This window comes from Lagopus muta, chromosome 6 (assembly GCF_023343835.1).
Source record: "Lagopus muta isolate bLagMut1 chromosome 6, bLagMut1 primary, whole genome shotgun sequence".
Classification (NCBI taxonomy): Eukaryota; Metazoa; Chordata; class Aves; order Galliformes; family Phasianidae; genus Lagopus; species Lagopus muta.
In genome coordinates this window covers 25,824,000-25,836,806 of record NC_064438.1, presented here as the reverse complement: position 1 = coordinate 25,836,806, position 12,807 = coordinate 25,824,000, and the positions used below count along the sequence as shown (strand labels likewise).

The following is a 12,807-nucleotide window of genomic DNA, read 5'->3' as shown; positions in this document are numbered from 1 at the left end:
TGATGACTGCGTTGAGAAAAGTGTTTTGTAGCTGAGAATTTGTCCTATCTGTAGTGTTATTGTGCTTTTCTTCTCTGTTGTAGTTTCCATGGAAATAAATAAGGCATTACATTCAGAGCAACTTATGTAGTTTTTTTTCTAGCTTAAAACATAATTTGCCCTCATTATCTTTCTAACGCTTGGTTTCCTTACTCACACTTGTTCAATGTTCTGTTTTTTTACATGGAACAGAAACTAAGTTTTCTAGGAAGCAGACAAGCTTTCTTGACAAGTACAGTGAAGCTGTATCTGTTCCCTATGTGCTAGTGGGACAACTTGTTTTCAATGAAGTTTTTGCTTTATATAGTGTCTATATATATAGTTTATATATATAGAATTAAAACCAGCAAGATAAATGATGTCAAATTGGCTACAGAAATGCAATATAACTGTATAGTGATGATACAAGTCTTTTACATTACCCATTTAATTAATAAATTTCTGTTACTTGAATATTTACTGCTTCCTTTCCACTGTAGGTGGGAGCTGTGTTATCATTTCCGTCTTTATACTGGGAGGATGCTGTGGACTTGCAACCTTCATCAATTAGTTCAGCCTATAACCACCTCTACCTCTTCCATCTGACAACACTAGCACACATGACACAAATTGTGATCTCTTCAGCAACAGGTAGGGATGTATTTAGGTTGTATCATTTCAGCAGTTCACAGAATTTCTTAACAGTAGTGGTTGAACCTTTTGCTAGTAATGATTAACATCTTCCAGATAGGAACTTTCTTTTTATTAACAGCTTTCATTGCTAGGTAGAAATAAACATTGTTGCATTTGAAACAAACAGAAAGGTAGCACTACATCGTTTTCAGATCATTTATTTTATCATTTGTGTGTTCTGCATAAGAAAGTGAGGGTAATTACTGATCAAGTCCGTCATTCCAGTGTTGGAACATACATTCTTCCACTCCTTGCAGGAAAAGCAAAGTGCTGCCCAACAGCAGCACTCTGAGCAGTACAGTGAGAATCAGTATGGATTTTGGAAATACTTTCCTTTACCCATCAAACTATTAAATAGCCAGGATATGGAATCCTATAAACTGCTTAAGAGGAATTTTTACTTTTCCCAGTGTATGGGAACTGCTGAATCATGGCCTGAACCTCTGATTGATCACCTGAGGTGAGCAATGAATCAGCCCTGGGAGCAGAGGTGAAGGCAATTCACCTGTGCTGCTGGAAAGGGTGGAGCCTGGCTGTACCTCTCCTAGACCCATTTAAGAGCTGACTGCCAGTGGGGAAGGATCTCTTCTGGAGATCCTCTCCTCAGGAGTTTCGTAGTGAGCCCAGAGTATGGGTAAGCATTATATCTGTTCTGTTTTGGTAATATAACTGCGTAGCCAAACTCTCTGGTATATTTCATAACTGTAACATCTGTGAAGTCACTGATTATACACCCAATATTTCACACTACTGTTGAGAAACATCAGTAACCTACAGGCTTTCTGGCTACTACTTCCTGTTTTCTCAAGCATGACAGAAGGAGGAATACCAGAAGTAAAAAATCCTGTTAACTTAATCCATACGGAACAAGAACTTGTAAAGTTAACATGAAGAAAGCCGTTTTTACATGAGTGTGCCAGTGAGACAGTTATCATTATCTATTGTAGCATGCAGTTTTAGGAGGGCGTTCATTAGATTAAAAATAAGAAATAGAAAAGAATCAAAATAAAGTGGGGGAAAAAAAGTTCAATTTACTTAAAAAGTCACAAATGAAGTGCATTTACATTACTATTCATGTTTGTGTGTCCAGAATCCTCTACTGCTCGATCATATGACAACAGTGAGGAGGCATGCTCTGCGCAGGCTTTCTGTAGAGAAGTTTGTCAGTACACCAGTGGGTAAGTAACAATTCAGTGGCAGTACTGTGTCTTGCTAGAAACATAGTAATCCTCAGAGAGTGACCTGAACAACAAAGAAAATGAGGAGGCGAAAAAACCCCAAACAACATTTCCTATGTGGAGTTCAGCACAATGCCTTGTGCTTTGCTTCCAATACTCCTGAAACTTAGAAAGAAGAGGGAACTAGAGAAAGGAACTGGTGTCATTAAAAAGCCTGCTACTTGCAGGCAACGGGGCAAATTCTTACGCTAAGGATGAGAAGTTACCTATGTTTATCCTGGAGGGAAATGTAAATGCAAACTATAAATTAAAGAAATGTGAGACTATTTTGAATTTTTTTACTTACACTTTTTCTACTACATATACATCTAGTACAAAAGAAGAGGTGAGAAGTGTAAAGCTAATTGTTTGAACATTAGTACTGTCTTGGACTTTTTCGTTGGCTATTATCCTCTGTGTAGTGAAGCTCTTAAGTGCTTCAGTATCTATATGAAAAAGGTAGGAAAAGTGGATGCAGCCTCCACAAATCCTACTGTGACTTAACTTCACCAAAGCTAGTTGCAAATGCGGATTTTTTTTTTTTTCCAAGGGTTGGAAATGCTGCCGTGTCTGAAAGTCTTAAGACTAAATTTCTGAACATTAAAAAATTTTGTGTTTAAATAATAGTAATTTTTTTTTTCATGCATGTGTTAGAATCATAGTTGCTGTGTATTTTGGAGCGTTTAAATGCAGAATTAAATACCAGAATTCAGGCTGAAACTGTTAAGTGTTTTTATTTCTGTATACGCAGTACCTCCTGATCCCACCGTGCTTTAACACTTAAAATAGTAATTCTGAAATGGTCTGTGATGGAGCTTTACTTGTTGTTTCTCAGCAGATCCTCGACAATGCTTGTCATCATCCTGCTCACATAAAGGTGTAGTTAGTGGTGGTTAATTTTTTATGAGAAAATTATCACTTCAGTATTTTTTTTTCCAGAAGTAGGACTAGGATAGTTTAAAATAACAAGAATAGTGTTGTAGTTTTTATAACATAATGAAATGTGAGGCATATTATTTTCAACTGTTATTTTTGCTGCATGTGATGATTACTTAATTTTTTTCTTCCTTAACCCTTTTGGATTGCATTTGGAGCTCTGAATGCATGGAAAAATGCTGTTATTCCAAGAATTACTGGTTTTCTGTAATAAAAAAAGCTGCAGATATACATTAGTTACTTCATGTGTATTATGCCATGCTGTATTGAGCAGTTTAAATCAGAGTTGTCTGAAGTTGGGCAGCTTTGTTTTGTACATAGCTAACATTGTAGCAGTTCTAGACAAAATGTGAAAGTATTCTAAAGATGTGCACTGTGAACTACTGCAGGTATTTCTCATTTGTGTATTACAGTTGCTTTAGTCAGGATATTCCAGGCTGGCTTGTGTGGGATTGTGTTAAGAGAGGCATCATGCCTTATCTTCGTTGTGCTGCTTTATTTTTTCATTATTTGCTGGGAGTTTCTCCACCTGAGGAGCTACTACAAGGTAAACATGAGAAAGCAAATGTATCCTTGTTGAAATTGTTTTTTCTGTTATTGGTGTGAAGGAATTTTTAATGTTCACAATAACTCAACAGTAGATAATGTTAATAAGACTTAAAAGGGAAAGATCAATTTGTGTATGAAAGGAAAATATGGGAAGTTGGGTGGTCTGGGATTTCCGTGGAAAAATTGCTTCTGAACATGTGCAAATATTGAACTATCAGTGGTGTTTTGGTAGTGACCATCTATGGCTACAAAGATTTTGAAATTTGAGGCATTTTAGGAGCTTGGATTATAAGATCTGAGAAATAGCCTGGAGCGTATTAAAAATGAGAAAACACACCATAAAGCTCAAAGAGCACATCAACTTTCTTGTGCAATTGCTGATGTTGGCAAATGCTAGCAAAATAGAACTTATTAGAAATAAAGCATGTTACAAAATTTGAAACCTATTTCTTAAAGAATTCTAATGCATTGCAGATACTAAAACCAAAGTGCTTTGTTTTTTGTTAGAATGCAGGGAAAAGCTGAATTATCAACTATTTGAAAAGGAGAACCAAAGCTTCAATACACAACAGAAACATAGTCTTGCATTTATTTATGTAAATTATGAGCTAAGATTGAATATCATTAATTTGATTTCAAGTCCAAATCTTTGCACTGTACTTTTGTTGCCATCAGTAGAAAAGTGCTGTCAGTACCATCTGTAGAAAGGAGTCTCCTGGTGAAGCAGCAGTGCTGTTTCCTGCAGGCCCTGTGAGCCAATACTTGACCACTTAGCAAGCTAGTAGCCTGGCACGACGCTGTTGCATGTTAGCACTGACTTGATCATAGAGGAATTAAATATCATTGCATGCTCAAAGAGTAGTAAAAAGCTGAAATAGGATGGGTAAGGAAATCTGCTGCACCAATGTGTTAGGTACTATGCAATGAAATTAAGTTTAAGCAATAAACCACATTTTTATAATGACTTATATGTGACTTAAATCTGATGTTATAACATTATTATAAAACCAAAAGCAGATCTTGAGCTAATTGTCATAGCCCCAGTTACATCAATGGAGCTATAGTCAGTTGTACAATCTCAAGAAGCTGTGCTCTGGCTGGAAAACCTGAATTATTAAATGGATGAAGAATGGGGAGAATTGTAGTTTTGAGCGAATTATTCAGCAACACTGAGATGTTTCAACTGTCACTCTTTTCTTTTTCTTATGCAGTTTCTGATGAAGGGCAGTTCAAGGCACTTTGTAGTTACCTTTCTCTACCCACCAATTTATTCCTGCTCTTCCAGGAGTATTGGGACACTGTAAATCCACTCCTTCAGAGGTACTAATTGAACATGGACAGGACATGTTTTTGTGCTTTGATGACCCTGTGGGAACTGCATCAAATTTCTTAACAGAGATTGAGCTCATGCTAGAGTTGCGAATGTTCACTTGATGTGCATAAATATAGTGAATTTTTTTAAGATCTTAAAAAACTTAGAGCACAACAATTATTTTTTCATATTTTATTAGTTATATTAATTTTATATTACAATTATAGTGTAAGTAACTAGTGCTTGCAGACATACAGGAGTTTGGTTCCTATAAGCAAAAGATATCATGAATTGTTGCATGCATGGTGTAGCATCTGCTGTTCACTGGCCTGTTTTTAATGTCAGTAGCAAAAGTGTTGATTATATAAGTTACGAAATGAGAGCACAGAAAACTTTATAGCCTGCCAGATGAGTCTTTATACTGTATCTTCTCTGGATTTCCAAAATAGACTGATGAAGGTAGAAGATAGCTGAATTGTGTAATATAAATATTGTGTACGTTGTAATCTGACAGTAAAGAAACAAGTGGTAAAAATTCTTCTTTCAAAAACGCAAGTAAATAACTCCTTGCTACAGCCGGCCCTCATCTATGAGAGTAGTTGAATAATTCTGCTTTATTGTGTTGAAGAATGTCTCCGTGTATTTACTGTGACTGTTTCAGTCCATGGTTACGTTATTATTGCTGATTCTTGGCAGAGTTCTCTGGATCTCACTAGCTTTTTCAGGTTTTTTTTCTGCCTCTGTTTTGTTATCTAGCTTTCTTCAATTTAGTTGACATTCTGAGCTGCTGACTCCAGCCTACAGTTTATATAGCTCATTTAACAGTCTGTTACATGGAAGTTTGCTGTAGTTACATTTGTAGTATATACTATTAATTGCAAATCAGTAGCATTCTCACAAGTGTATTTATAAGTTTGTGTTTAGAGTTTCTACGTGTGTGCTCAAAGAACTTGTAAGAGAGGCCAACTCTCTTGCATGTGCTTGTAAACTTCAGAAAGTAATTGATAAGGGCAGATCTAAGAAATCTATTGTAGTCCTCATAGCAAAAACAGAAGTTTTGAGTGAGATACTGCCTTTTTTAGGCAGTAGTAACAGTTGACAAATCATCATATGAGCTCAATACTTTACCTATGTATCTGCTTATTTCTTATTAGTTGAGTTTAGCAACACTGAAGGTATATTGTCATCAAATGCTGTCTTCTGCAAATCTTTTTTCCAAATAGGTGGTGTGCTGATCCAGTGGTGCTCAGTTGCTTGAAGGGCAAGAGCACTGCAGTAAGGTTAGTAGACTGGGTTTTGTTGGTTTTTGGGTTTTTTTTGGTCCTTTTTTTGCCTTAAAACTGTTCTAGGAATGAAGTGGTTGCTAGGAGTTAGCAGTGTCTGTATTTTTTTTTTTTTTTTTCCTGTTAAGTACTACCATAAATTCATTTATCTTTGGCTCGGTGATTCTTCGTTGAGAAGGCACAGCATTCTGTTAACCAATTTATGTGCTTTGTCTAGGGAAAAACAAAAGCTAACTGAAACATGAGATACTTTTGTGCAAATATGTTATATATGCAATTTAATTTCATCAACTTTGTTGGAATGTGGAAATACTGAAACTTCCATCTGGACTTCTAGAGAAGCTGGTCAGGAATTGCAGAAGTTTACAGAAGGGACCAGAAACTTAGCAGGATAATGATCTATATCTATCCATTATGTTTTTTGCTGTGATGTATATATATTTTTTTCTTGTAATATTTCTTTCACTTATGCAGGTATCCTCGGAAAAGAAATAGTTTAATAGAGCTTCCTGAAGATTATAGCTGCCTTCTGAACCAAGCATCACAGTTTAGGTAATGTACTTAGTTGTCCTGCTGGGTGTTTTGTCACTTTGATACTCCTTCAGTTATTGTAGCTATTGTTAGGACTATAAACAGAAATGGTTTTGTGGAAGCAAAAGCACTTCTGCAGTTATACAAGTCAGTACTAGGAGTTGTTCATTTTAAGGCTGCAATGCAGCAGCTTGCTCAATGTATTCACTTTTGTTTGGAAGTATTGCACTTTAATCTGCTGGTCATCTTTCACCACTGTAATGTGGGTTTGATGTGGCGTTCAGCCTGAGTATTTTTGCACAGGACACAAGAAGCCTGTCAGGTTGGCTCTGTTTTGTGCCAGGGAGTATGAATCACAGGATAATTTGGATGAGAGTGACTTCAGCACATCATCTAGTCCAGTCTCCTGCTTGAAGGGGGTATCTTGCAGCTGAAATCTTTGAAGCAATGTAGAAACAGAACCAAAGGAACCAAGTGTGTGATACAAGGTTATGACAACAGTATATATCTTAAGTGTGGCTTTCTTTTTAGGAACATTATTGGTAGTTAGCTTTCTTCTGAATTTTTGTGCTTAAATAACAATCTAATTACACTTTTTCTAGGTGCCCACGGTCTTCTGATGATGAACAAAAACATCCAGTACTATGTTTATTTTGTGGGGCTATGTTGTGTTCCCAGAATACTTGCTGTCAGGAACTTGTGAATGGAGAGGAGTTGGGAGCCTGCACTTCTCATGCTCTCCAGTGTGGAGCTGGAGTCTGTATGTTTCTCAAGTAAGTAGCTAGATGGAATTTAACATATTAGTGAATAAAGGGAAATATTTGAAGGTCAAAAAGCAAAACGTTGTCAAAGCACTTAATTCTTTTCAGGCAAAACAATAACAACAACCAACAGTGACAAAAAAAGACAACCCAAAACATTACTTTAACCAAGTGATGGTTAAATGTTAGTAGCATTACTTTAATACAGAATACTAAGAAGTCATATTGCTGCTGCTAGTTGTTTTGCATTGTTCAGGTTCTAAGTCAGATCATATGCTTTACGGAACGGGTATTGATATGAACTTGTTTGAAGGTGATACAACTACTCTGTACTGAGCAGTTTAATTTAGGTAAGTTAGAATTACATATACCATACCTTTAAGCTGTGATTTTTAAGTGAACTTCACCATGGATTTAGCATCTGGAGGTTACCTTCTGTGATTAAAACTTCCCTGTGTTTTTGCTGTACCACTTAAAAATGTGAAGGAAAGAACTGATCTTTATCTTTTTTTTGTTGTTGTTGTTGTTCCTAGTTCACAAAATGTTTGTATTTCTACTTCAACATAGGATTCTAGCGGAAGCTGTGTGGGTCTTCTGTGTAATTAGAGGATCATATACTGTAGCATTTCTAATAATGAGGTTAAATGGAAACCTGGAGACTTACATTTAGAACACTTTATTTCTTGTGGAAAGATAATATCAGGCATAACTGTAGTTAGAACTGTTCTTTAAGTTGCCTAAGTTAAAATGACGCTGTAAACACGGGCTCAGTTCTGGGATTGATATTTTTTCAGCACATCTGTCTAGACTACTCAGTGCTTCTCTTCATTAAGGTGTCAGTGGCAATACAGCTGTGACTCACACTAATCTTTCTTCACACTTAAAGAGCCTCAATAGGAATAGCAATCCAGAGGCCTGTGAGTTGGTAGAAGCAGAATACCTTTTTAGCTCCAGAGAGTACTGTCCTGCATAGTGTACTCAGAGATATAGGTACTATAAACATTACTTAAACACACAGACTTGTGCATACGTACAGCTATAAATGGAGGGGGGTATGTTGTTAAAGCTGGCCGGTTAATCACCTGAATAGCATTTGATACATTTTTGGGTAGGCAAGTCATTATTGCTGTGCTGCTTACCATTGCCACAAAGGTAATTGTAACAAGAACAACTTCTTTGAGTAATGAAGTAGCTAAGCACACAAGCCCAAAGAGGATGTACTTAGGTGCATATCTACCATGGAGCTATGGCTGTAACCTATTCTAAGTTGTGCACAGCACCTTGAATTGCTAGCAGAGGCAAATAATATTAATGGTATATTTTGTTTGGATTGGAGTTGTTTTATATCGTAGAGGGTGGATGGATGACTTGTGGATCAGAACAACATGGTTTTCAAAATGAACACATGACATTTGGTTACCTGAACAGATTCTAATATGGAAAGGAACCTAGCTGCAATAACTTCAGGAGTTTATACAGGATAGCTCACAGTTTTCCTTACCTCTAGCAGGACTTGTACTGTCTGAAGACTGCTTCTGGTAGTTACACTAATTCTCATCTCAGTACCCTACAGTGTAGAACAGAGTATAGATATCTAGGTAGTGCCTCAATTCAATAATGATCTATGGGAATAAGATCCCGTTATGGCTAACCTGATGTTACAAAATGAGTTTCATATTTCCTCCTGTTTTTGAACTCTTAAATGCTATCAAGGATTATACTTAAAACAATCTTTAAAGTTGACTTATGGTGACACATAAGTGTCCTTGCTGCTGATACTGAGACAGTAGTTCAGATCTAGTGTATCTGTTTTTAAGCTAAATGCAATCCATGCAGTTGAATCTATCATAATTCATGCTATGTAACTATTAGTTAAATCTGTTTAAAATAGCTCTCCTATGCAAAAGGATGTTTGCTGCAAAGTGATTGTGGCACAAACTCCATGCTTATGTCTATAAATTGGAAAGTTGATATGCTGCACGTATTCGACCACAAGCTGATGCAAAGTAACCTATATAAATCCTGATTAATTGAATCTGCTATTGATGTAGATCATACTTAAGCTATCAAAAGGTGTAGGTTATGAAAAATAATTTTGTGGTGATAATGTTGAAGATAGATATGTTTAAAATAAATACCACTATTTTTCCTTAAGAATCAGGGAATGCAAAGTTGTCCTCATAGAAGGTAAAACCAGGGGCTGCTTATATCCTGCTCCATACTTGGATGAATATGGAGAAACGGATCCAGGTCTGAAGTAAGTAAATGTTCGACTTGTTTGCTTTCTACATTTCTGTTTTGGTGCTTTTGTTTCTTAAGCACATTAGACATGACCTTCCTACTAGTGCATACAGCACTGTAATATGCATCTTTGCTTGGTGGACTTGTTTAACTGATGGCAATTTCCAGTCATGAATGAGTCATTAGCAGTGGGAAAATCCACTTTTTTGGCTCCATTAAACTTTCTTAATTTTCTAAGGAAAAGCATACAGCAACTGCCATTACTGAAGAGTCACCTTGGAAGCAACATTCATTGGTCATTACGCTTGGAATTCTTTCATTTCCTGTGTACTTGTTGGAGTTGCTGTTCATACAACTGTTCAGTATTTATTGGCTATTGCTAAGACTTTCAATGCTAGACTATTAATGAAATAACTTCAGTTGATATTCTGATATGCTTATTTGAGTGTTCTCCTTTCTCCTTCTATGAAGAAGAGGCAATCCTCTGCACTTATGTCGGGAGCGTTACCGGAAGCTGCATCTGCTATGGCAGCAACACTGCATCATAGAGGAGATTGCCAGGAGTCAAGAAACCAATCAGATCATCTTTGGGTTCAATTGGCAACTGCTCTGAGTCTCTTTATTTTAGTGAAATCTTTTACATTTGGCAGTGCTTTGGAAACAGAAAGGGGAGTGGCAGTAAATGCTCTAAAGTGGGTTCTGTAGTTCAGATGCAATTGATGGATTCTCTAGGTTGGATGTAGTGCTGATACATTGAAACAGAATTTCATGTCAATTGTCTTGCTTTGTTTTATTTCTCAAAAGGAAAACTACCTTGTATAATTGTTACTGAACATTCAGATCCAGAAATATTTCCACTTTTTTTTTTTTTTGAAAAGTTGCTATCGTCTCATGTTTGACGAGGACAGCTTTCCAAATCCTGTGCTTCAGGGCACATATATTTGTCTCTTCCTTGCCTTGAGAGTATACTTAACTGGTGTTGCTGAGTAAAAAATAACTTTATTTTCTTTCTTTTCCCAGGTTTAGTGTGACTTTTAAATATGTTAAGATCTGTGGGTTGGTAGTAGTACCAAACCTGTAGTAATCTGTAGTAACAGGAACAGCAAACATTAAGTTGTATGAAAAAAGCCTGCATTCTGCTATATCCTGGAATTTAATGAAGAGTTTTTATCAATAAACTCTTTAAAGGAGAAATATGCATAGAAAGTGGAATTACCATCTTGTTTGTTCCATTAAAAGAATAGTCTGTGCTTTTCGCACTGCCAGAACCGCACTTTATCTAATGAATTTGTCCTCTATTAATGCTGTATATCCTGAGAGGTCTAGGGCTGCAGCGTTTGGTTAGGTTTTGGTTAGTTTTACTTCTTTCAGTTTTTTACATGAATTTTTTCTTGAAAGCCAAACAGGAAAATAACTGCTGTAGTATATCTCTGCAAGTTACATAGGAGCCTGAGACTTCAATAAAGTAGACTACCTTCAACGCTGTCACTGGACTCAAATCAAGGCCCTAAATCAGTCAGCCTTGGAATTAGAAATAAATTTATTTGCCTGTGTTTGGGAAACTTTTCACTCTTCATCCTCTGTCACAGTTGTTTGGAGCCCTGCCTGCATAAATGAAAACATGTTTTGGGGGTCACATTCAGTACTAGGAGCAGAAAAGTGAAAGAAGATAAATATGTCTCTTTGCCCTTCAGTAGTTAATGACACATCGTGATTGAGCTATCTCTTAATGCTGCAGGATTGTGCTTCAGTTCTAAATGTGTTTTGTTTTCTGAATTACAGCTGTAACATACATGAGAGAATTAGTTATGTAATGGGTAAAAATGCTTTCCAAGGAAATCACATTGGCGTCAAAGCTGGAAGTATTCAGTATTCTTAGTTTCTCTTCCCTTTGCTATTTGGATTTTTTTAATGTCATTTTAATAAGGCTCACAAGGGGAAGTTTTCAAAATAATATCTGAGAATTTGTTTTTCTGTTGTTTCCTTTGTTTAATTTTTTTACTGACAGATTCTCAGATAATGATTTAGATATAATTAGAGCTGTTCTCCTAGTTTCTTAAAGCTTTTAGAGTACATGAGTATGCTGAACAGCGCCATAATTCATCTACAAATGGAGTACAGGTAGACCTGAATATTATGATTTGCAATTCTTTTTTTTCTCTTCAAGAACTTTTGCAGTAATCCTTCCCTGGTGATATAAACAGCTGACTTTGGGGTGTTTTCTAGGCCTTTTTTTCTTGCAGTTATGACTATTGTCCTTATCTTGATTCTTGCAGATTTTAAAGCTGAATATACAACCCTTCAAAGACAAGCATAATTCTATTAGTCTTATCTAAAATGTATTTGAAACATGTAAAGAATTTAGAAGAGGAGTTGTGATGAGAACTTGCAGTCGCTGAAGTTATCTAAGGACTTTAAACACTTTTTACCAAGAAAAACATGAGTTCAGACTAGGAAATTGTGGCTTATTGATACCAAAACTGTTTTTTTTTTTTTTTTTTTTTTTTTTTGCTCAGAGTTTTAGCTTTTCATTTATCAGAAACTTTCAGTAACCTTGCACTTCAGTAATAAATTCTGTTATCGACGGTGAGGTGAAATCAGTGTTATGTTCTCTGTCTGAACTGTAATATATTTGTAAAGATGGCAGCTGGTTTGAACAGGTGAGCTCTTGTTTGAAGCTCTAGGAATACGTGTGTAGTTGGAAAAATGAGAGAGAAAAAAGGGGCAAAGTTGTGTCTCCACGTATGTTTGCACATACTCATTAGCAAATGGGCTCCCATATCATTCACTGACTGGTGTGGTCATCTTTCATTTCGTAAATTACTATGCAGATTTGTTCACTGTGAGTATGATCTGTATTTAGTGATCACAAGATGCTTATGCCACCAATTTTCATTCCATCCAGGCTGACAGAAGAAATTTGATAATGCACATATTGGTTTCTTTACTTGCAAAAATGTAAATTTGAAACTTGTATAATGTTCTTGTGCTTTTGAAATAAAATATCTTGTATATGTATATTTAAAAAAGGAAATAAAGTAACTTCTCATAGATAATTCCACTTTTATTTGGAGGCACTTTCACACTGCTGATTTTTGCAAGAGTGTTACAGAAGGTCTGCAAGTATGGAAAAAGGGAAGAATTGTTAAACAGTGGTAAACTGTGATCCGCATCATCATTGTACCAGTGAGTACTGGTGGCAGTTTTTCTTATTTAAATAAATATTCCACTTGAAACTTATGCTAATATTTCAAAGATGCAGGCTC

The 12,807-nt window shown here is 36.1% G+C and overlaps 1 protein-coding gene across 1 annotated transcript in view; it reads left to right on the top strand.

Annotated features, from left to right (window-relative positions):
* UBR1 (ubiquitin protein ligase E3 component n-recognin 1) overlaps positions 1-12,781 on the top strand; it is a 60,063-nt gene extending 47,282 nt beyond the window's left edge. Inside the window, 9 exon segments of the mRNA XM_048948509.1 lie at positions 519-669; positions 1,802-1,889; positions 3,278-3,411; positions 4,625-4,733; positions 5,949-6,005; positions 6,483-6,560; positions 7,142-7,312; positions 9,456-9,557; positions 10,013-12,781. Coding sequence (XP_048804466.1) covers positions 519-669; positions 1,802-1,889; positions 3,278-3,411; positions 4,625-4,733; positions 5,949-6,005; positions 6,483-6,560; positions 7,142-7,312; positions 9,456-9,557; positions 10,013-10,154 — 1,032 coding nt within the window. The 3' untranslated portion in view covers positions 10,155-12,781.
* The last annotated feature ends 26 nt before the right edge of the window (positions 12,782-12,807 follow it).